This window comes from Lingula anatina, chromosome 2 (assembly GCF_051362555.1).
Source record: "Lingula anatina isolate TDL-2025a chromosome 2, LinAna3.0, whole genome shotgun sequence".
Classification (NCBI taxonomy): Eukaryota; Metazoa; Brachiopoda; class Lingulata; order Lingulida; family Lingulidae; genus Lingula; species Lingula anatina.
In genome coordinates, this window is record NC_141768.1 from 37,023,984 (window position 1) to 37,049,443 (window position 25,460).

The 25,460-nt window shown below is 33.2% G+C and overlaps 1 protein-coding gene across 1 annotated transcript in view; it reads left to right on the top strand.

Annotated features, from left to right (window-relative positions):
* Position 1: 1 nt before the first annotated feature.
* The window catches only part of LOC106154849 (cleavage and polyadenylation specificity factor subunit 2), a 103,283-nt gene continuing 77,824 nt past the window's right edge, over positions 2-25,460 (top strand). The window contains exons 1-9 of the mRNA XM_013529363.3: positions 2-137; positions 1,262-1,432; positions 1,914-2,073; positions 2,680-2,785; positions 3,222-3,351; positions 3,598-3,713; positions 4,523-4,611; positions 4,877-4,975; positions 17,125-17,247. Of these exons, the coding sequence (XP_013384817.2) occupies positions 1,284-1,432; positions 1,914-2,073; positions 2,680-2,785; positions 3,222-3,351; positions 3,598-3,713; positions 4,523-4,611; positions 4,877-4,975; positions 17,125-17,247 (972 nt within the window). The 5' untranslated portion in view covers positions 2-137; positions 1,262-1,283. The remainder of the gene's footprint in view (positions 138-1,261; positions 1,433-1,913; positions 2,074-2,679; positions 2,786-3,221; positions 3,352-3,597; positions 3,714-4,522; positions 4,612-4,876; positions 4,976-17,124; positions 17,248-25,460) is intronic.

Below are 25,460 nucleotides of genomic sequence, written 5' to 3' on the forward strand. Positions count from 1 at the left end.
TCACGGTAACGGAAGTGTTCAATAGGTTGCGCACGGAGTGTAATCAACAACAAAAATGGCGGCGCCCTTGCGACTCGCGGTTTTATGAATCTGAACCTTGTGAATGACATTTACATAGGAATATTGTTATTGAAAAGGTGAGCAGCTATGTAATTTGCTTGTTTTAGATTTTGGTGATATTGGAAACTGTAATATTATAGTATTTATACCCCTGGCATCTTAAAACACCTAGTTCTTTATTTAAGCCGGTTGGGATTACCTATGGCTGTTGTTTTAAAGCTAACCAATACATTGTTAACAGTTTTCACCCCAACATACAACGTTTCGAGCTTGTCTTATGTCCTGCTTTAGGCTTTATATACCATAAAGTTTAGCCGTCTTAGCATACTAATAATCGCAATTTTTGTCTCTAGATGTAATTTTTTTTTATATATTAGGTATATCAGAAAAAAAATAATAAAAATAGAATGTGCCAGAAATAAACACAAGGTATATCTTCTGAAATTTCTTTTTATCCACAATGTTATACTTTTGGAATTTTGATATTATCTCAAAAATTAAAGGAAATATCACATTTCTTAGATAGCGATATTGGGGCAAATGTGCCCTCCCATTTTAGCTAGAAAGCTGTGACCACTGAGTGGTTTTGTGCCAACTTAAAAATACACTTCACCTTGATCAATTTTCATGGGGTTTGTTGCATGATATCACAAATGTTCTACACTTTCTCAAGGTATTAAAATTGAGGTGTAGAAGATTTTTGTATAGGTTGTTAACTGAGGTGCCTCAGTTGTCGCTGGTCACAAGCGGGCCAGTGCTGCTGCAGGACATGATTGACTGTGGCACCTCTAAAGCATTCTGATATACCTATATATATTCTAGCTATTATGCTAGAAGATGGAACAAATTTGTAAAGATCTTTCAGTGTCAGGTGTCTGTTTAAAATGATCAATCACTGTATCTTTTTATCACTGTATCTAAATGTATGCTAAAGTATGTGATGCTGTTTCCAATGTAGTAAAAAATAGGCATAACAGTAGCATTGTGTTGCATATGTAGATAAAGTGTAAGTAAAATGCTTAGAACTAGCCAAAGGTAGTTTATTTTTGTGAACTGTACTTGTTGGTCTCAGTTGTTAGCATAGATTATGTCCAGTGAGAATGTTAAAGAAGGTGTGCTTCAGTCAGTAACCTGATGAAGAGTTAAACTAATTCCATTTTCTAGCAAATCTTAATCAAAGAACATGTATACACTTTTCCAGATACTGAGAAACTCCGGCCATTATGACATCTATCATCAAGCTCCAGGTGTTTTCTGGAGCCTATGATGAGTCTCCACCATGTTATCTACTTCAGCTCGATGACTTCAGATTTCTGTTGGACTGTGGTTGGGGAGAAAACCTAGCCATGGATCACATTAATGAAGTCAGAAAGTAAGAGAAATGATTTGAAACTTGACATGTCCTGCTAAAATGATTGTAAAACACATTATAACTTCAGTTTTTGTTTACATTCAGTGTGAAAGCTTAGCTTTTCTGCAGAATTTTTTTAGCATCTTAGAAAGAATAGCATTTTTAAATAAGATAAACTTTTTTAAAACTAGATGCACTGCTAATTATTTCATTAAGCAGATAGGGATATTCTACCAGTACCATTTCTTCCCATAGTATCTTCTCATTACCATTTTGTTTAACTGTTCATTTCTAGAATAAATAAGAGCAGGTAAGTAGTTATGAATTTCACCAGCTATTACCTCTCTTGAAATAAATTTGTAGAGCGTAAAATACTGTGGATTGACCCTGTGAATAATGAATTTGGACTCTTAGTACATCAATTTGTGTAATAGGGGGACTTGAACTTTATTTTTAATTGGCAGTGCTAATATAGATGCATTTATTAATGTTTTTATCTTAGGCATCTTGGCCAAATTGATGCAGTATTGCTGTCACATCCTGATGCATTCCACTTAGGGGCGCTGCCCTATCTTGTGGGGAAATGCGGCATGAATTGCCCTATCTATGCTACCATTCCAGTATATAAGATGGGACAAATGTTCATGTATGACCTATATCAGGTAATAAGAAATCCAATATATAATAGTTTAAAATATATTTGCTACTGTCATATTAAATAAATGTGTTTTTTTGAATTACTGTTTTTTTAATTTTAGTGCAACAAGAGATTGGGCTGTGCCAGGGGGGTGGTTTATTCTTCATCTTTTTCACATTGTTATTTCTCCTACTGTCTAAACCATTAGAGTGAGGAAATCAAACTTTTGGGATCGATAGACCTGTTATTGGGATGTGCATGGGCACTTAGGAATTTGGTTGTCCTGGGGGGGGGGGGGGGGGGGGGGTGATTCTAAGTCATTTTCACATTGCAATTTCTGCTTTCTCCTCTTTGACCATTAGAGAGAGGAATTGAAACTTTGTTGATTGAAAGACCTATAATTTGGGATGTGTATGGGAACTTTGGAATTTTAGTGCAGCTTGGGGTTGGGTTGTTCCTTGGGAGTTGGTTAATTCTTATTTCTTTTCACATTGTAATTTCTTTTTTGGCTGTCCATCAACGCTGTTTAGTTTTTCATTATTGTAAAAATGTAAACTAATACTATATATGTCTTAATGTATGTTTGATATTTTAACAAGTTTGTGAAAATTTTGATACTTATTTCTTTCAGTCTCACCACAACACGGAAGATTTCAACTTATTCACTTTAGATGATGTTGATGCTGCTTTTGATAAGATTATACAACTGAAGTACTCACAGTCTGTGAGTTTAAAGGGTTAGTATTCATAAGAAATATGTACAAAACTCATGGTATCATATAGAATTTTTGACAAAGGTAAACATTAATTTTATTTGATATAGCTAAGAAAGTATGAAATATCTTACTTTTTGCCAGTTTATCAGTGTTTCCAAAATTATTTAGCTGAAGATTTCAGTTGTTTCTTTAAAGGAAAACTGAACTGTAATGAAGTCAGCATGTCACAGCTTTTAATACATAATGCAATCATAAAGACACATTGTTAGAAGTATTTATAAACAACAATCAGTTTTGCGCTGTGTGCTGGATGTTAAAAACAAATTTAAACAAGTGTTTTGAACAAGCGTATTTCCTGAAAGTTAACTTCTACTTATTATTCCCTTTTGTATTTCATATCCAAACATTGAATCATTCAGGTTGAAATATTAAATTATGGTGTTGTTCCCAATTTTAGGCAAAGGCCATGGCTTACAGATCACTCCATTAGCAGCTGGACATATGATTGGTGGCACTATATGGAAGATAGTCAAAGATGGCGAGGAAGAAATCATTTATGCTGTAGACTATAATCACAAGAAAGAAAGGTTCATATTTTAAATATATTGTTACATTTGCATTTGATTCTTTGTCCTTTCAGTTCTCAATGCCAATTTCAAGAATACTTTCAACTGGCATATATAATTAATGTGATATAGAAAAAGGAAAGACAAAAATGGTATGAATTACAATTGGAAAATGAAGGCCAGCTATGCCAAGGATTTAAGTATTTGCAGAATCTCAAACAACTGTGATACTAATAAAATTATGTTATGTGATATTTTGCCGTATAGGCACTTAAATGGCTGTGTCCTGGATACATTTAGCAGACCTCATTTACTCATCACAGATGCATTGAATGCCAACTATATGCAGGCAAGGCGGAGGGCACGAGATGAACAGCTGATGAGTGAGTTGTTTATTACAAAAATATGAAGCAGTTTGGGGAGTTCAGTTTGGGGTACCATAGCAGTTTTAATTGTTTGTGTTGCTCATATTTCTATGGAGATTCATATCAAATCACTGTATAGATCTTTAAGAAATAAATAAGTTATCATAATAATGCCACTTGCATCTGTGAAGATATACTAAAAAGAAGTAATATCTTATCCAATCTTTCAACCCATTGTCCTTCTTTAGGGATTTGAAAAAAAATGACAAAAAATCTAACTCCTAGGATAAGTGACGTCAGTTATGTGTTTTTAAAACATACTCATGTTTCTACAAATTGTTTGTAAAAAAAGGCAATATACAAGCACATTTTCATTCCCTAAAACTAAAATTCAGTATATTCAGATTAGTATTTGTTTAACAATCTTTTGAAGTCAATTTTTTTGCCACAAAAGCTGACCAAATGCCATCATACAGTTTCAAATAGTATTACTCAGAGAAGTACCAAAAGACATTGGTTTATATTACCTGAAAAATGATATTCGAATGGATTTTTCTGCCTGCATTCTGTGCTGTATATAAATGGGACACATTAGTATGTCAGATATGTAGGTCACATTTACAACTAATAAATTGAAGAAGGTGCATTTTAAAGCTCTTTTATGGCTGATTAAGTGATTAATTTGGTTTTTCCCTTGGTATGTCAACTTTATTTGAGCTGTATAAGAAATTAGTAGAAGTGGTATATATGTTTTACTGGGTATCCATGCTCCACTGATGCTCTGATCAAATGTACCTTTAAAGAGAGCTTAATGTGTATTTTTGCAGCCACCATTTTGCAGACCATGAGAGGGAGTGGCAATGTTCTGATATGCTTAGACACAGCTGGCAGGGTTTTGGAACTTGCTTTGTTATTGGTATGGAGGTTAAACCTTTGGAGGATATCAACAGTAGAAAAAAAACAACATGACCTCTTTGGTGTTTGTTTCCATGTGAATTTGCCTAATCATTATCTTTTAGTTACACATTAATATATTTTTCTACATATTATCATCTTATCATTTTTTTCTCCTTTTTTTAAATATAAAAAAATTAACTTAAAGTGGTTCAAGGTATTAGTAGCCTCATTAATATGCCATTTACCTACAATATGTAAACAGTTAAATATGGGTCACTTTTTAGGACCAGATGTGGAGGACACAAGAATCTGGCCTCACTGCCTACTCTTTGGCATTGCTCAACAATGTTAGCTACAATGTGGTGGAATTTGCCAAGTCACAGGTGAGTTCAAGTTAACATGAAGGAATGCTTGCAAAGCATCTGAGTAGTTTTGGTCTATCCATAATACTGCCTTGGCTTACAATTTTGTTGTCACTTCTTTTGTAATTGTGTTGAAGAGAAGACGATGATGATGATGATGTTGTCCTCTGACAAATGACACTAGGCATTTTTGGGTAAAACCTGTTTGAACCAGAGGAAAAGTGATTCAATATTACCATAATTTTGAGATCCTGGGCTATTGATTTTCCCTTTTGTTTATTTAGTTTTTCTTTTTAAAATGCTATGTAAAATTCTGTCTACATGGCAAGGAGTTTTGCCTATTAAAAATATGATTGATTGTTATGACTGAATACAATAGATGGCAGCAGTGTAGCAAAGGTACTCATGTGCAGGTCTGAAATAGAAGGTTGGCCATTTTTTTGATACAACTAAATACAAGTTTTGTCGAAAAAAACTAAAATGTCACTTATGCAAGGTTAACATGTTTTTTTGTTTCTGTATGCTAAATAGATTTGTATAATTATATGTTACTTCTTTAAGAATGTTAATATAATGAAGTTCTCATGAATATTGCCCCATTTAAAAACTTGTTTTATTGAGCAGGCCATTGAAAGTTTAAGTTGATTGTATTTTACATTGGAAATTGATTAATTAAACTTGATATGGCAGGTTCTGGTCTGTTTATGATGTGAAAAACTTATGATGTAATTCTTTTTTATTTGCATTAACATTAATTCCATTTGCTAATTTGTACAAATTTACTGTTTTTGCAAAGCTTTTTAAAAAGTTTTACATCATGTCACACTTTCACTATTTTGCATGGCCCTTAAACCGAGGGGAGATTTGTAATGTAAGGATTTGAACTAGGAATCAATAACTTTGGAGAATTCTTCGACCAAAAATGTTTGTTGTCATTTGGTAGGAAGTTGCAGACAGTTGTAAGACAACGTTTATTCTAAAAGTGAGTCAGTTCACGGGGAGACCTATCTGTTCATTAAAGCATTAAGAACTTGGAGATGTTAATAGCTTTGTGATGGATTTGAGGTCATCAGATTGTAGAATTGATAGAAACTACTTCACATGTAATATGACAATAAGATGAAGCATTAGTCCCTAATGACAATAACTGGAACATCTGCGACAGATGACTGAGCAGGAGAGTTCTAGAAATTCACAAAAGTCACAACAAAGTGATAAATGATCCATGAACAAGATACACGAAATGAGATCATTTTAACTGGAGTGTCTGGAGAGGCTGTGAAAATCATCTGACCTCATCACATTTTATAATGCGTTTTTATTACAGCTTACCAAGTTGGATTTTTGCCAAATGCTGATTGCTGTGTTATCGCGTTTTCTGTGTTTGTTTTATGTGTAATTGTTGTGTACTCAAACCAGAGTTTCAGCTGTAGGTAAATACTATTACCTCACACATTTAATTGTAGAGTCAGACATATTTATCTTATTATTTTTTGGGAAATAATATCAAGGATATATTGCAAAGCATGGGTAGCTTTATACTCAACTGATATTCATATTTTCTTGATCTTTCTAATCACTATAGATTGGGTTCGCTATCCATTAACTCATTGTCCAGTGTCAGTCATCATGATCATCACCATCACTTATTCAGCCAGTATTTGCTGATTACTGTGCTCTCTTGGCAGTGAATGCTGGCAGTCAGAGCAATATTATCAGTTCAATATCTGCGCATATCAGTTGTAAAATATTTTAATTAGATATTATTTATGGAGAGCAGTTGATATGTTGTCATCATTGACAATTTATAATGTACGAGTGCAAAAGGTATCTTGAAACAAATTTTCACCTAAAGCCTGTAGTGTATGCATTATTAAGCACAGGAATAAGATACCCTTCTCTTGGCTCTTCATAAGAAAAAATAGCAAAATAAATTAATAACAAAAATAGTAACAGAATTTAAAAAAAAGAGCAGGTCCAAGGTTAAAATGTTCATAAGAATTTGTCATCGATGTACGTAATATGTTGGGTGTTGTAATTGCGTTGATAATGAGACGGTGAATGCATATGTGTGAAAATTGAAAATTAATTAATTAATAGAGAATTAATTTCATTTAACAACGTATGAAGAAAATGACACAAGTTTGCTCAACATCTGTCCATCCCAAGAATATCTCTTATGTTATTCAAGAAGCTTGTATGTTTCATACCTTATACTAATTCATTGAACCTTGGCTGATAGATAATTATGCATTTTGTTGTTGTCACCTAAGGTCATTGTTTAGATATGCTTTGGGAATAGTAAGCACTTGCATCCTTTCATTTAGAGGTCAGTCTTGTTTTTTTTTTCTAATTGTTATTTTACTCTTGATGAGACTGCCTGGTTGTATTTGAGCACACCCTAGTAGAAATCAGTTCTCTTAGCACCTAGAAATTTATCTTCCCCATGTAAAGCTTGCCATCTGTTTCCTAGTTTTCAAATTTAATTATTTTTTAAAAGGCACCTCTTCAATTTATAGCCACTTAAGCATGTGTATTATCCATTACATGTGGTTTTAATTTTTTTTCACTGTGGAAGCTCATGTTGTATTTTTTAGTAATTTGAATAAAGTAGTGGTTTTTAGATCAAAGTGAAATGTGAAATCCGTGATGTTTTATTCATTCTAAAGTCAAAAGACATGCCTGAACTGTGAAAGATGTCTGCAGAAAAAATGAACACAAACTTGCTATGCGATGTGACTGAATATATAGCATTTAGGAATAAGTCTCAAATGTCAAGAATGGTAAAGATGGGACAATCTCTTATTAGTCTGTCTCATCATGCATTGTTTAAATGAGACTCAATTTGATATAGATGGTTTGTTTTATAGTAGGAAGCAGCTCTGACACTTGAGTTGACTTGTAGAATTGTTGGTAAATACTAATCCAGTTTATTTACACCTACTGAAAAGATTTAGGAAGTTTTCAGTGAATTAAATTGGGGCATTATGTGCCTGCATGCACATTAATGAAGTATTTGTTCATGTAGGAGTTAAAATTAAAGTTCATGAGATTAAAAATGCAACTGAACATTTTTTTTGAGATTTGCAGTCATTTTATTCACAAACACAATAACTTTCACATGCATTTGGCATTGTTGCAAGACCTAAAACTGTGTACTTTTATTGTTAAATCTCAAAATGCATCTATGGCTTTGTGTTGAGCTTACTACAGTCAAACTTGCATCAAACTTACTTTAGTCATTTGCAGGGTTGAAATTCAGGTCCTGATGAAAAATGTGTAGAGTCAACTAATTTTTAAAAAATATTGTTTCTAATGAAAATATATTTGACTTTATTGCAACCCCCCATGTGATCCCTCTGTTATTGTTTATTCTTGCCACAAGATGTAGGTTTTCAAACCACAAAACTCTTATTTTATCATTAACTCATTTTTTTACCACAAAACTCAGGCTTGAAAGATATGTATTGCACTAGACCCATTTTGAACACATTCCTTTATCACAAATTTAATTTCTGCTATTCAGAGGAAGGAAGGTACATGTCATGTACAGGAAATTCAAACATTGTAATAATGTTTCTTTATCCATGCGTTTGGTCTCTTGTGTTTTTTGAGAGACTGAAGAAGATCAGTTGTTACATTCCTGTTTGTATGAAAAAAGGGGAAATCGGCTTTTTTTTGTAACTAGTGATTTAGAAATAGATTTTTCATGGATAGGGTGAACGGCAAAGTCAAAAAGGAAATATTGATCAGTCATGAGGACATTCACCTATAGTACCCATTCATTTACTGTTCTGTTTGATCAAGTCAAAATGATCCTAAACTAATCATTTGAGGAAGTTTTCAATAGATAATATAACTGTGCACAACTTGTTGTTTGTGTCATTTGCTATATCAAAGGAAAAGTGCACCAGTTTCTGAAAGGTTCACAATGTTTTTGAAAATGATGAGTGTGAATACTTTACTAAAATGATGAGTGTGAATACTTTACTAAAATGATGGTTAACATTTGAAAATCAATCAGTTTGCTGTTAATTGTTTTTTTAACAGTGAAAGATGCAGATTGAGAACATGCAGATCAAATTAACATATATATTGTTCATAAACATTCATAAGTTGCCATTTTGGTGCACTGTCATAAGACACATTCTTTTTTGAGTTGATGTCATCCTTTGTTGTGAAACATATTTTTTTCTAATTAGTGAGGTAATGTTCAAAGTAATTGTAACATATTGATAATTAGAGGAGTCCTAAATGGTACCTAATTGCCAACGCTGAATTTTTAAAAAAAGAGATTATCCTACTGATATTGCCTATTGAATGATGCTGGATTTTTACGTTCAATTTTCAGGGATGAATAAATGATTTCCATTTTTGTGGTATGTTTAGACATCAAGGTTATCATAATTTCACATTTGATGTTATGAGCATGAAGAGTCTTATTTCCCTTTGATGGAGCAGAATCCATTTAAGATGTCATGTAAAGACATTCAGATATTTTATATTGGAACTTTATCTAAATCTTCTGTTAATTTACCTTAAATATTTATGAAAATGTCTGTATATCATTTTTAATGACAGTATGTCTAATATGTGATAAACAAAAAGGCCATCGTCTGTCTTTTTGAAGCAGAATTCAGTGGTCGATTTTTTGTTTGAAGTTAATGAGTTCAAAACACTTAGATCAGATCGAGTTTCCATTTATTCTAAGTGCATTTTATGTTTAGTTTATGTAAAATGAGTGCAATTCAATTTGTGTCAAACTGAATTTGGCGTGATAAGTAAAATATTGATGGTAATAGATTCACATTAAATATGGATACTCACATGGATAGTTTCTTCCCTTTAATTGTATGTTATTCCTATTTCACGGAAATCACATTCTTCCTTCCAAGAAATTTACAGAAATTACTCATTGTGGTCAGTGATACAGATCATAATCATAGAAACTTATACAGTTGTAATCATAAGTACTTAATGGACATACATCATTCCTGTACTGATATGCTACAGGGATCTTCCTGGGTCAAAATCTGGTTGGGCTATTTTGGCCCACTTGGTCTAAAAAAGTGGGCCATTTTTAAAAAATGTGTGCTGTGAATCATTTAGTGACAATTTATTATACTTCATTATTTTTATATGATGAAAAACACTGATTAAAGGCTTGATGTTACTACTGTGAAATTCTAAGTAATTGTACTGTGTGGAAAAATCTTAGAAAATAAACAATTGTACTGTCTGAATAATTGTACTGACTGGAAAAATAATCCGAAATTAATTATTGTACTGTACCGAATAATTGCACTGCATTGTAAAGGTTGGCAATTCCCATGTTTATTGTGAAAAACAGCCATTGCTTTTAAAAGAATTTTTTCCAAATATTTGCATTCTTTTTTTAACCCGAAAATAATTAAGCAGTGATCTAAGCTAAGAAATATCTTTATTTACATAAAATCTAGCAAGCAACTACATAACATTACTAAAATGAGTTGACATATCTATTAATGAATTTACACCTTAATTTTTGGTGATTACTACACTTCAGGGCTCAACATGTATTTTTCTGGTCACCTGCCCCGTCAGGCTTACTGCTGACATGTTTCACCTGTCCCCATGGCAGCTAATTTCCACTTTAACAGCCCCCCCCCCCCCAAATGGCAAATACCTCACTAATATAACATTTCAAATTTTATTGTTTACATTTTATAATCTTTGTATTACTTTATTTTAGTTTCTTAAATTATTATAGCACCACTAGTGTTATGTATCTATATTTGAAACACATCTTCTGCAGTTGTATTTTTTGGCAATGCTCTATAAGGCCATTTTCCATTTTTGTGAAATGTGTTGTGCACTTTTGCTGTTCATTGTACTGTATTCCCCTAAGCCAACTAGTAACCGGAAAGCAAGTATACAACAAGCATAAATTGGTGATAAATTGCCACCCTCTTCGTTGATATCAAAAGCCATTGTTCCTGCGAGAATATTTCACTTGGTTTCCATTTATTGTGAGAGGATTCACACTGGCCTAAGAAGGTGGAGATTAGAAGCGGTTTTGATGATATAGGCTTCTGTTCTGCAACAAAGTTTTAGTTTATAGCTTGGGAATTCAGATTTCAAAGAATTCTGTTTATACGAGAGAGTATAATTGAAAAAGTTTCACTAATAAATCTGTTGTGGATACATCGGTAGGTGTGAGCACACGTTTTAAAGTTTCTTGTGTTCTCCAATTGCATGATGATGTGTTTCTTGCACACATGGTACATTAAATTTTTTTTACTCCCAGGGATGAGTTTTTTCTGACTATTGGCAGATTTCCAACTTTTTGGGGTGTGTGTGTGTGTATGAATCTGGGATTAGATAAGTTCCCTGTGGTAAGAAATCATAATCAGGGATAGACTACACTCCACAAGGAACAGAGATGTTCAACAATCCAGCTAATTGTAGTCTCTACCATCAACACAGTAGGCTCAATGTGGCTTAAGTTTACAATATGTGTGCATACTGGCTTGATTGCAATTAGGCTGCCAATGACATTTATGTCCCGTAAATGCCAGGTTGCAACCTTTACACGACCATGGCAGTCATGAGTTTGCGAGTGTTTTGAACAGTTCCTTACAAACCTTGCAAACTCCCAAGATGACAGATAAAAAGTGATAGAGGCCAAGAGATGGATTGGAAAACTGTTGAGAACACTTTGCAACCCAATGGTTATTCCCTGCATTTGACAACTAGAGTAAGCCAAAAATCCTTCACCAAGCAATCAAAGGGATGGTGTAATATATTGAAATAGCAGGGTGTATTTGAGCCCCATGGAAATGCAGCCTTGAAACTCTCTCTCTAAAGTGTTACCCTTAGTCTGATTGGTTGTAATTGTATGCGGTTAGGGATAGACAAAGGCTGGTGTCCCCAGAGCTGTGGTATTTCTCACTTTCTGTCTACAAACTCCACTTGGAAGTCATTCTCTATAAATGGGGTGATGTATTACCTTATCAGGCTTTGCATTCATGGATGCAATGTTATCTTCTACAGATCCGTGGCCATTTTGATTGGTTTAGATTTTTGATAAGTTTGCAGAGGGAGGTTGTTTTAATTGGTGGTTGGGAAAAAATAAATGTAGCTTGTAAACACAGTTTTTTTTATCATGGACTGCTTGGTATGAAGTGGTCCTTGTGGAAACAATTATCATTCACTTTCTGTTGTTATCGACAAAGATTATTGATAAGCATGCTGATTGTCAATTTCTGTTCGAGTTATCCCAATTTTTAAAGATTACTAGATATCATTGACAATTATCTCTCCTTCCCACGTAGGAAATAGTGTACCTCATTTCTTTTCCAAAAACTTTATCTTTTATCTTTTTATTTGTATAGAAAGCAGATAAATTTGACAGTTGCAATTATTTATTTGTAGCAGGAAAAGGCATCTGGAAAAACCTGTACTGTTTGCCAAATTTTGCTTCCTTTAAACTGATATTCTGCACATCAGTTTTAATCGGTATAGACTGCACATGGAGTGAAGACACATATGGAAAGCAAGAAGTGGATTAAAGATGCAGACATTATGTGTCTTTTGTACAATTATTTTTAATCTTTGAAAAGTATGAAGAATGGAGTTGGAACATTTTACATTAAATTAAGCAAGTTACAGCAAGATCAGTATAACTTGAATATCTGTCATTCTTAAGTTAACTTGTGGTCAAAGCATGTTTCTCTGAAATCACATGAAAGACGTTTGCCACTTATTGAACCAGAAATCATTACAAATTATTTAACCAATATTTATTCATTCTTACTTGCTTTTTGGTCAGATTAGTGGTATGTCAGATTTAAATTATGAACGGTATAGGATTCAAAATTTAGTGTTGATTCAAAGAACCCCATTCACGGAATGTATGAGAGTGAAATGTAAGGTACTGAAATCTCTGACAAAGAATATTTTGGTGATGCATAATGATATTGTCTTTAATATGGATAGTTTAATGACACAAAGTGTAAGACAATAGAAGGTTTGGATTACGTTGATGTAAATGGTGTACATTGTGGATGAAAATTTTGTTCTGATAAAAATTTGAAGAAAAAGCATAGATCAGTATGAAAGCAAATAGAACAGTGAGATAGAGAGCTGTTTTTTGGAGGGCCTGAGAAGCAGAGGAAAAAAAGTCAAGAAAATGATATATGGAGAAAAAAACTCTTGCTTTGAATTGCAGGTTTTACATAGAAACCAGTAATAAAAATTTGATCAAGATACAAAGTGCTTTGTTTGTGTAGGCTTTCACTGCATACCATTATAGACAGAATTGTTTCACACTTTTACAGGGATGATTGATACAAACAGTGGGTGAAAGTGGCATGTTTCACACTTTAAGATAAACCAGGCTACGTGTGTGTGTGATTCACCTTGGTGTCTAAAATTGGGGCCAGTCTGGTGGTATTGGGGGAGGGGGTGGGTACAGCCAATCAAATGTTGAGATTTATTATTAGATTAATGTTTGGTGATATTAATGAGTTCAGTCATTAGAAATATTAGTATTCTTTGAAGGTTTGCCTGTTGGAATTAACTTGTTAATTGAAGTACTTTTAAATTTAAATTAGCGTTTGACAGGATCAAGCAAGGTCAACTTTTATATAACACTAGTGTGTTAAGTTCAAAAAAAGGCTGGGGCTTTAGCCATTTCAATAAATTCATGACACTCCTAATCAAATCAGGTCCTATTTCTCAGAGGGATGTTTCACAGAAATTTTGTGGACCACATTATTCTGGCCAAAAGGTCATTGGAAAATCAGTTCTGATAACTTTCAGTCTCTCCTTGCATGCGAACATCTTATCAATGTTACTTGTAGTGATTGGGCAGATTACCATTGGGGCACTGATGAAGATCATAGCTGTTGATTTGATTTTGCAGATTACCTGCTGTGAAATTGTATAGACATCAGCAGTCTGTTTGAACTTGGGAATGAAAATGTTTGTCTTGAAGTAGGGACACAATTACGGAGTGGTGTTGTGTTCTTTTCTGTTATGGTTTAAAGGAACAAAAATTATTATTATTATTATTATTATTATTATTTTTAAATAAGTATTTTAATGACAGTGTTGTTCTGTGAATCAGTGTTCCTTGTTATTAACATCCTGTTGTTACTGAAATCATTATTGGTGAATGTTGAAAAACCTTAAAAAGATAATATATTATCACAAACAGATGTACACTTTTGTGTGTTTATCGATGAAGACCTCCACATTATTAAGTAACAGATAAACATTTACAGTTTATTCATGCATGTAACACATGAGCATGATGCAGAATACATGAAACTCAAAAAAACTAAAACTCAAACTAAATCTATAAATGAAGATATTGCACTCCATACAAGTTTTACAAATAAAGGATGAAAACTAAACAACAACATCAACAACAACAATGACAGGAATAATTATGATAATGATAGTGGTTTTATATCTATGTCCACTTAGCTTTCTGCTTGGTGGACAAATAGCTCTTTTATACTGAAATATCATTAAGCTTAGATAAAAAAGATCACAATGATCACAATTTTTCTGATTTCTTTGCACTGACGAACCTCAAATACCAGCAGATGTGTGTAGCAATGTTTGATTCAAAATTTGTAACAATGATAATATTGCTATGTATGCACTATTAGAGGTAATGTGTAGAATTTACGTGTGTTTCACCTGACAAAATAATCAGAGGCATGGAAACTTAACATTATGTATTACGTATCATTGAATCATTAACATTGATATACTGTTAACTACAATGTGCTGTATACACATAGCAATGAATAAAACTTCAACAAAGTAAAAATATAATTCTCAACAATTTTAATCAACCTTACACAATAATTGTAATGCAGACACTGCATATAACACTATAACATACCTCTTCACCTTGCCTTTGCTATTTACTGATGGCATCCCACAGGTGTGCATGGGTCTATAAGTAAATACTTTCATGGCATACTCACCACTGGTATATTTTCTCAACCACCACAATGCCACATTGACTGATGGATATTCATAAGTAACAAAAAATGTCCCTACTCAGCAATATTCATTTCCTCCAATCTAAATTTCAAATGTCAGAAGATATGTATTTTAACATTGCACTGGAAATTTTCCGAAAGATGCTTTTAAGCAAATGAACTGAATATGAAAAAATGTAAATAGATATTACTATGATATTTTGAGTTCAATGGGACAGACATGTTTAGAGTACAGAGGTCGGTTTCCCATGTTCTCTGAAATGCAGGATTGTAGCCATCGGCTTGGTGTAGCCTTTATTTCAACCATATTAATCTGTAAAGCCAAAGCTTAATTTTGACACATTTTATTGATAAAGAGACTTTTTTGACTTAAATATGGGTAATTAATATTGCTTAGTCAATGCATCCTCAGAAATCTATTCTATGTCCTTGTGAGGTTTCATGTATGAGCAGTATTAATTCTGCATTCATGCAGAAATCAGAAATGGGATCTTGTCTGTCCCCATGAGGGTCATGCTCCTCTGTAGAAAAGGTTAAAGAAATCAAGTGACACTTCATGTTTATGTTCTCACATTCATTTGTGCTTCACCTTATTACCTGTCAATAGAGGATGTTTCTAAAGATGGCAAAAACATCTTGAATCTGTTGTGATATGTTAGCACTTACTATAATGTGAAGCTCATAGATATTTTACTAAAAGTTATCACTGATTGTGTGAAATTTGCTTGGTTTGTTGTCACCTTGCATGGTTAATGAAACTAAGAACCATAGAAAATGACTTTAAAATACCACACTAGTCTACCGTAATGCAAAAAAAAAAAGAAGAAAAATGATCAACATCATGTAAGTGTTTTTTTGGAAACATTCAGTAAAAATTGCCTGATATACCTGGCAGAAGTTTGTTAAACAAAAACTTGGTCCACATGCAATAAAAATCACAATAAGATAGAAATAGCCATCAGCTCACCCTTAAACCAACTAAAGGTACCTTACTAGCCCATGCTACATTGCCCTGCTAATTGTTGGTAAGTCCAGGTCCTATATCTGCATTAGAAAAAAAAAAACACTTCATTTGTTTCATGATTGGAAGTTGATTGCCATTTTGTCCAGCGAGAATTTCTTACAAAATACTTGAGTGGTGCAATTTTTGCAGTTATTCCCATGCCAAATCTAGACTTTCTGGTTGAAAATGATAATATACAAACTAGTATTTAGTCACTTTTTTTACTGCAATGTGAATACAAAAGCAATTGCAGGTAGAGTTAATTGCTTCCATCTGGCCTAAAGTTACAGGGTTGCATTGAAAAATGCACACAATTAATCTGCAGCCTTGGTAGAGGGTAGGCACAGGTTAGCACAGCTAATTTTTTTAATTTGTCAACAACTACTTAAAAATTAGGAGTACAAATTATCATTTTACTCAAATTTATAAAACAGCATCTTAGGTAAACATCAACAAATTAAGCTTTGATTGAAAACCTTTTTGCAGTGGTATCAGTCAATGAGATTTTATGAATCATACCATAGCATTTTGTTTAGCTTTTAGGTTGTAAGAGAGAAAAAATTTTAATTACAAGGTTAATAAATTTACTTTATACCAGTGAATAAATCTGATTTCATTAAATTTTAAAATAATTTTTTTGACTGAGTATACAAATAAGTTCCAATAGCATTTAAGACTATATTAATAATCAAACAATTAAAATTCATTTCATCTTTATCATCATGTATACTGTTTTTAATAGAGAAAGGGTCCTCAACCATAGTCTTATTATTGTTTCTAGGCATACAATATACACAGTGCCTAGAAGAGCTTGCACTTTTTTTAAAACAATTCCAGATGTCAACTAGAGATCGTGATAGACAGAGTCCAATCTGCAGGGACATTAGAAATCGATTTTACCAAAGAGAATCGTGATAAAATTTGTAAATAGGTGGTTGAACCTCCCACGCTAACTTTAAAGTCTGGGTTTTCATTTGGCTTTCTCAACATGGGATAAAATGAAATAAGATTACCTTTGAGATAAAAATCCCAATATGATGTTTTGACAGATACTGATTTTTTTAATGTGAAATATATTGGCAAACTGGGTTTTCTTTTTGAAATAAATAGAAAATTAGCATAAATATATCTAAACAATGTACCGACTTGATATTTTTTTATTCCAGGTTGAATGGATGAGTGATAAGATAATGCGCTCCTTTGAAGACAAAAGGAACAACCCCTTCCAGTTTAAACACATTCAGCTGTGTCACAGTTTGGCCGAACTGGCCAAAGTCCCAGAACCAAAGGTAAGTGAATCCTGACAAATTATAACCCTGTTGTTGCAAACACTTTTGGGGAATTTTCCCAAATATTATCACCAATTGTCTGCCCCCTGGAATGGGTTCCTTTTACTTTGATGTCATCAGGCAAAGTTTTTCTGGAAATTTCTTCTGGCAAATATCCAAAGAGGTTCTTGCAAAGATCTGACAGTCAACTCATGATGTAATGTCTTGCACAGAGGATCATCAGAAAGTGTTTTTTTTTAAATTTTTTTTAAATCAAATAGGCATGGTTCCTCTGGAGATGCTAGCTATCAGAAAGTATTTCCTGAGACATAACTATTGAACATTGGTGAAACACAGTTATAAGAGCTCCCATTAAGTTTCTTAAGAGAAAATTGAAATAAATACTTCTGGAACCATTGTACTGGTATTTCAACATCTTGAAATTTTCTAAAAAAATTCAGACATCCTAATTAAGGATTATAATATAGCTCTTTTGAAAAGGTTGAAGATATAACTCACTAGTGTTATGTGCAGTTAACTTAGGGTAGACAGCACTTTGTATGATGTTGCACTAAAGATATTCATTGCAAATAAAAGGAAACAACTAATTATTATTTACTTAGCCAGTTATTCCGATCTAACATCAGATAAAATGCATATAAAATGACATCTTTTCACTTTTCAGCAAAATTGATAAAATGGTAGTATTTGTTTGATTAAAAAATGACATGTCATGCTTAATTGGAAAATTTGTATCTATTACATCTAAAAAATTAAGGTAATGTACCAGGTCTGTTTAAGGGCTTAAATGAACGACCTAAATCTTATAATTAATAACCAGTCCTTTTGTGTTATTTCATTTTTTAAATATTATTTTCAGTAAGATAAGTATATAAATGCCTCAAATAGATAATTAAATAAATAATTCAAATGCAGTGTATTTTCTTTTCTGGGATAGAGTGGTTGTCTTAGGGGTGTGGGATTGTCTGGTGGGGAATTGCCTGGTTGGAGGGGGGGATGGAATTGTCCTAGAATCATCCTTTTTTGGACATAGTTCTGGAAATTTAGTATTCAAGTTAAAAAAAACTGTCAGTATTCTTTTCAAGCCACATATGGTCTAATATGTTTATACATTCATGTGACTATCTCTCTGTCAGACTGGTATCCCATCCTGTTGAAAAATGGATTCTCATTATACGATCTCGTGTAGTCCTGTGTGGTGAAAATGGGGTGATTGAACGCCTCACTCTCCTGATGCACCTCGTAGATCCTTCTTCACAGCAGGGTTGAAGTGCTTAAAGTGCTACGGTTGATCAGCGGTATGAACAATTCATATCTTTTGAAGAATGTGTACCTTGACTTAATTCTGGAGATAGGAAAAGTTACACACATATATATATATAACAACAATTGGGCAGTTCCCTTAGTTTTTTATTGTTACCAAGAGGAAGTGAAATAAGTTTGACCCTTTGCATTTATTTAGTATTGTGATATATATATATATATATATATATATATATATATATATTTAAAGTTATACAGATGGCTCTACTAATATTTGCCTACTAGTATATATAACACATGTGGCATGGCAATTGCAAATAAACATCTTCCCATGCATCCATATGTTGGTAAAGATGGAATGTCTAAAGCATTATGGAGTGGAAGAGAAAAATAATTTTTTTTAAAGCTTTGTGCCCATTCCAACAGAATATTAGAAGTTTCGTTATGTGTTTTGCTTGTCCAAAATACTTATTCTCACATATGAATATTGGCACATTGTAAGTGTGGTAGAAACATTTGCTTTACTTAATGCTGTGCTGGTCTTCATGGTAATGTATGTGAACAGTGCAACATATAGGGCGTGGCACTTTAAGATTAATGAATTTGCCTTCTGTTGTCTTCCCTAAGGACTCCTGTCGACTGGATATCAACTAAATGCATCATTTGTTGTCCAATCCTTTAAACTGTGGCAAGTTGAAGTCAAGGTGCATGATAATCAGTTTCTGGTTCATTGCTTCCTTTCTCTATTATCACCAGTATTTTCTTGAGGCATGGATTCTGTCCCACCTTTCCATTATCAACTTGACCAGTTCTGAAGTAAAATGAGTTCAACAACCTTCAGTTACTGTGATGTATTTAGATGGGTTGCATTACAAAGGGACCTGATTTTGCTGGTTTCTTGGACAGCAAATAGGTTATCAAAGTTTTGAGGAAATCTTTTGGTTGATAACATGATAAAATCATGAACATGTTTGTAAAATGAAACTGAAGATAATTCTTGTAGTAAAGAATCTGGATCTAGAGCAGATATGTATACTTTAAATGAAGAATTATTCGTTTGATAATTTTGTAAATTCTGTTAAATACTATCCATCAGCACCATTGTAATCAGAATTTCTATTATTGATCCCTTTTTCTAAGAGATGTGGGAATTCTCATGCCATTGGATGGAAGTTGTTTGACCTTACCTCAGTGAATTCCTACTAATTAATCTTGGGACTGTTGCGCTGATAATCCCCAATTTTGTTAATTGGTCGAAAAAGCAAATTCATGCTTTGGCCATCAGGGATATTTGAGTAATTTGGAAATCAGTTCGATGCCAAGGATCACAAACACATTGCATAATTGAATACAAAATGATGGCTTTTACTTGTATTGGAAATGTCACAAAGGAGAGTGTCACTACTCGGCAGTTGTGTGGGAAGGAAAGTGGTGCTCCTCGAGACGCTCCTTATAAGCTGGATATATCTATGAAGTTAACTGAAAGAACGTTGCATTTTAAAGGGAAGGAGTTATTTTCACTATCAGATTTACAAATGAAATGTCACTAATTATAGGACATTTCCCAGAAGGGCTGCAATCTGTTTTATTTCTCCAATTATCGTTGATTGCTTGAATTCATTTTGGGGATGACCATGTTGATGTTTTGTCTTTATCTATAAAAGCTGCATTTTGCCCTCAGACATTTGAAAAAAAAAATCCCAGTGTTTGATAATTCAACATTACTTTTTTATTAAAATATTGTTTACCAATATCACATACATGCAAAATAGAGCACAATTTATTAAACTTCTTCAGTTGTATTCAAAGACAAATGTGAAACCTGCTAGTTGCTTGGAGAGTACACACTTATTACGCCACCTTGAATCACCCATTACACTGTGAGGTTACATGATAATATATTGATGGGATTCAAAGAAAAAACTTTATAGTGCAGCCAGGACATCTATCATTTTTGTGATGAGCATTATAGACAAGGCATAAGTGATTTGTTTTAAGAAAATCACATAAAAATAGCTTACGCTGATAACAGCAAGATAAAACTGGGCACAGTAGGGTAGGATGTGATTAAGGCTGGCATTAAATAATTTTATTTTCTAAGTACACTATAGCTTTAAGATCTTATTGCTAGTTAGGATGTAGTAACTCTTTCAATCTATAAACTTTGGTATTTCAAAGTAATATTTTTTGAAAAAGATGAAAACCTTACCATATGATATACTCTACATATTTTGAAGAAAACAGGAAAGATTGCCTTGTCTTGTTTTTCAATGTAGCATGTAATCTGTGAAAGATTTAAAAACATTTTATTGAAAAACTCTTTATATTTGAGTACGCCATGGATATAGTAAGACACTACTTGACATGGAACTTTGCAAAATCTGATTCATAACAGATTTTGAAGAGCACAAATGTGTTGAAAATATGGGGAATTGAACATTTCATATTATTGTTAACAAAACATAAATTCAAAACATCAATCTTAACATATTGACGTCAGGTTCTGCCAGTTAGAATAATATTGTAGGATCTTATTATGAACTTAATAAACATTTAGTTAAAGTTTTACTACAAATTCATTGAAGTTCATGTTGGTGAACTAGATGAAATATGTTTGTAATTGCATTGCAAAAAGCAAAATAGAGTTAATAACTCATCAAATACACATGGCGAGTCTGACAAGTTGAAGTGTATTTTTCACCTGTAGCCTACTTGAGGCTTGCACATTCTGCAAATCATCTGAAGTCTACAGGTAGTTACCCAATTTAGGCCATAATTCCAAGGAATTTTCATTGCCTTGTGGCATTTTGTAACCATTTACACTAAGAGCTGTAACACATTGGGAAAAGTCATACTGAATGTTGGGTAATAAGGTGCTTATTTTTTGTTTGGGTTCGGATTTTGGCAACTTCAGGAAACAGCTGTGCTCTCAAATTTTTGTTTCAAGGAGTTTCTCTCTAAATCCTGTTACTGTGAAAAGGTGGCCCTAGACTTGTCAGAATAAGATTGGGATGTTTCCAGAAATGAACGGGGATGGAGAGGGAGGTGAAGATGTACAATAAATCTCGCTGTTTGAACTAAACGGGGCAGGTAAATGGTGGCAGGCATAAAGCAGATCTTTGTATTTGATTTTGTCTGAACTGAAGGGATAAATGAATGAAGCTCTATCCAAGCCTACCCATGCAATTAATTGGCTTTACATCATTTTACCACCTAGGACGTGCTGATCTAAGCAAATGCATGGTACATAAAAAGAAAATTCTTGTTATGTGTATCTGAAGTTTAAGTTTCTGCTCTTCAGAAATAAATAAGGACCTCACATGCGTTCAGGTGCTCTCTTGCTGTTAAAGATAGAGCCACCTGATGCATGAACACCATCAACATAACGATTATGAATTCTGCTCTTTTAAAATTGATAGGATCCTTTTAAAAATCGATTAGGATATTACTGGCTTAGTTCTTTTGCAATGTTTTGCAATGATGTAGCTTTAAATTTGCACTCCACTGGCATCTAAAGCCAATTTATGTATTGTGATAATTTTTCTGATACTTACTCCCTCTCCAAGTGCTCACCAAACATATGACATGGTACTATGCATCTTACATTTGATAATTGTGCCAGATATGTATTTTGACTTTTATTTTACTGAAGTTTTTACAAAAAATATTTGAATGACTACCGTTTTACTATTGTCCTGTTGTTAATTTTCTTCAAAGCATTTTCTAAAAGCTTTAAATGGAAAAGCCAATTTGAATACCACTTATTGAATGGGAAACCGTGGTCAGTAAGATTATATGGCTTACATGATTTAATAAAGTTTTGCCAAATACAGTGTTTTATTGCAAGCCAGCTTTTGTTGTGATTTAATTAACTCCTTACTTAGGAAGTAGAATCATTTGTTGGTCTATTTGAAAGGCTTTTGTTACATAAAAGTTGTTGCAAATAAAAGTAATGAGAGCTGAAGGTTCTTGTTGAAACCTCCGTGATCACTCTAGTTGCAAAAGAAACACTCAATTTTAGGTAAAGGGCACTAAGACATGGTGTTCGTGTACTTGTAAACATTGCACATTCAGATGCTTGGTATGGTATTGGCAGTGGTGATGGCATAAGCCCACAAAATTGCTGCTGACACCTTTGTTGGGGCAATTTTTTTGATATTTACAGCCAGATGACAAATTGGACAGTGAATTAAAAAGACCATCAATTTCAGTTTGCTTGTGCTTGGATATATATATATATATATGGATAAACAAATGAATGAATCAATTACAGGTAATTTTAATATGCTGTCCAGTTATTACAAATTAACAATTTTGTGTATAGTTTTATATCATGATGTTTTTAAACTAGTTGATGTTATGTACCCATGGGGTGGCTATGCCTCTTTTATCCTCTAGTTTCATCTTATGAAATATTTGGCTCAAGTCAAAGTATGTAAATGAACATCATCTTGAGTTTGTCTGCAAATATTCATGTTTTAACGAATATACTGCCTGTGACTCATTATAGTTTTTTTATTATACTTCATTGAAAAATATCCATATTGTTTTTCAGTGAAGAAGGATTTTTAAAGCAAAAGATTTATCACTTTTAAAACGATAAGGCCAAGTTCACACTTTTATGTTAAATATGTTCTGATTGTAAGTTTACTAGCTTTAGATCACAAATATGCACCCAACATTATCCTTAAAATCTTTTTGTTTGTGGTGAGATAAGCATGTTTATTGTGGTCTTCTTATAGAAAAGGCATTGATGATGTGCTCCCTTTAAGTACTCCTTGGACAACATTGATGCTGTAGTAAAAATGATGGGTTTTAGATTGCCTTCATATGTTGTAAATTTTCCCCAAGTGTACATCTTGGTCATTAGTGTGTGTTGCTAGAATAGGAGAGAGGAGTGATAGATTTGATGCCACACACTTATGTCCCACATGATTCCCTACATTCAAGGTGTAAGTGTTCAGATAATGAAAAAAATCCATAGATGAGTTAAAGTAAATAAAGGGAAAAACTATTCATTTACAAAAAAGGTCTGATTTATGAAAAAAGAATGAAATGATCCTTGAGTGTATTGTGTACACCAAAAGTTCTGTCATAACTAGTGTAGTAAGAGATTCACTCATGTTGTAACATAAGTGAACAATGGCCTAGCTATCATGATGGAACATACATTGAGCAGAATGAGGTTTAATAGTTCTTTTAACACACAAATGATACACACTTCTAACATAGAATGTTCAAATATAAACACTTCAATTCTAAATTGTATTTTATTCTTATTTAATATATTGCATCTTCTGTGTGATTTTTATCTGGGAGTATGCTTGTACTTTTGAGTGTGTAAAATAATATTACCATGTAATGGTAAATACAGCTAATGCACACTTAGTCATGAATACCAATACCTTATCTGTGCTATTCTAGACTTATTACAGCATGCAAACTCATTAAACCAAAAAAAAGAAAATTAAAAAAAAAAAAAAAATATGCATCATTAAGCAGTAGTTAAGCATTGAGGAATTTAAGGCCAAGACACTTGGTTACTAATATCATTACTATCGATTGTGACCGAAAATAGTTGTGATCTGTGACAATGAGTCAGGATGATATGGATGGAGTATTCTTGTATCTAATCTGAAGAGACCTTTAAGTCTATCTTCCTTATCTTAGCTTAAAATCTTTGATGTGGACCCAGAGGAAATCCTTGGCAGTGGGCACAGGAATGAAACTATATCTGTAAATTCTCCCAAGAATAGGACTTAAGAAAGATTGTTGTCTGGGAAAATCATTAATTACCCTCGTCATTCACTGTTCAGTTTCTGATAAAAAAGCTGACAAATCACAAATATTTGGAACCCGTCTCAACCCAAAGAATGAATGTGAATTAGAAATTGACAGTAGTCTTTGCTTCATGTTCAATTTGTCTTGCCTTCTTCATTTTCAAATTGCCATACCTCATTACCTCTGCCAAGGAGGTTATGTTTTCACCCCTGTTTGTCTGTTTGTCATCAACATAACTCAAAAAGTTATGGACCAATTTTGATGAAATTTTCAAGAACTGTCAAAGTGGGCCAAGGAAGAGATGATTTGTTTTTGTTGGTGATCTGGATCAATAATCAATCAATAATCAATAATAATCAAAAATCGCTGCCTTGGCAGAGGTCTGCGCTCTCGGAGTGCTTTTCTAGTTTTCAAATTGCCATAGGTGTGTCTTTTCTGGACACTGACATTTAGCAGCAAGTTTGATAGAAGTTTACTGTGCCTATCACAAAGGTTCATTTTTTATTGGGACTTTGAGGTTCCAATGAGGGGGTATATGACAGTGGAAACATCCAGAATAAGTTGATTCCACGGACAAACATATCTGTACATTAAATGTGGCTGATCACTTGAAAGCTTGTTGCATAATCCCCTAGGAGACAAGCTTCAAGATGGCTGGCCATATTTGATCCGTGGATCTGTTAGTCTACAGATCAACTTTGGTTGTGAATGTGACCATAGTTCACAGACTTACTTCAGAATTGAAAGTCAAGATGTTGAGAACAAAATGTGGTGCATCTCACAGCTTTTCTAGTTCTTTTGTTCTCAATATCAGTCATAGATAGAACACTTGTCAGCAACTTGTATGTAACATCCACTCATGCTTTGCACTTATGCATATCACATGCATTTCACCAACGTGTGGTATATATATTTTTACATACTGTAGTATATATATTTTTACATTTTTACATATATTTTAATGGCTAAATTCTGTAGTTCATTTGAAAATGAAGTATGTGATAATTTTTTTCTGTGGTAGAAAATTAGTAGAAAATTGCAGTTTTGGGAATGGTTCGGGTTAAAAGCATGTTTTATAGAATTATTAATTATTTATTACTGTGCCACATTTGTATTCCAAGCTTTAGATCATCTTGACAGCAAATCGGTAGTAAAAGAATTAATAACAT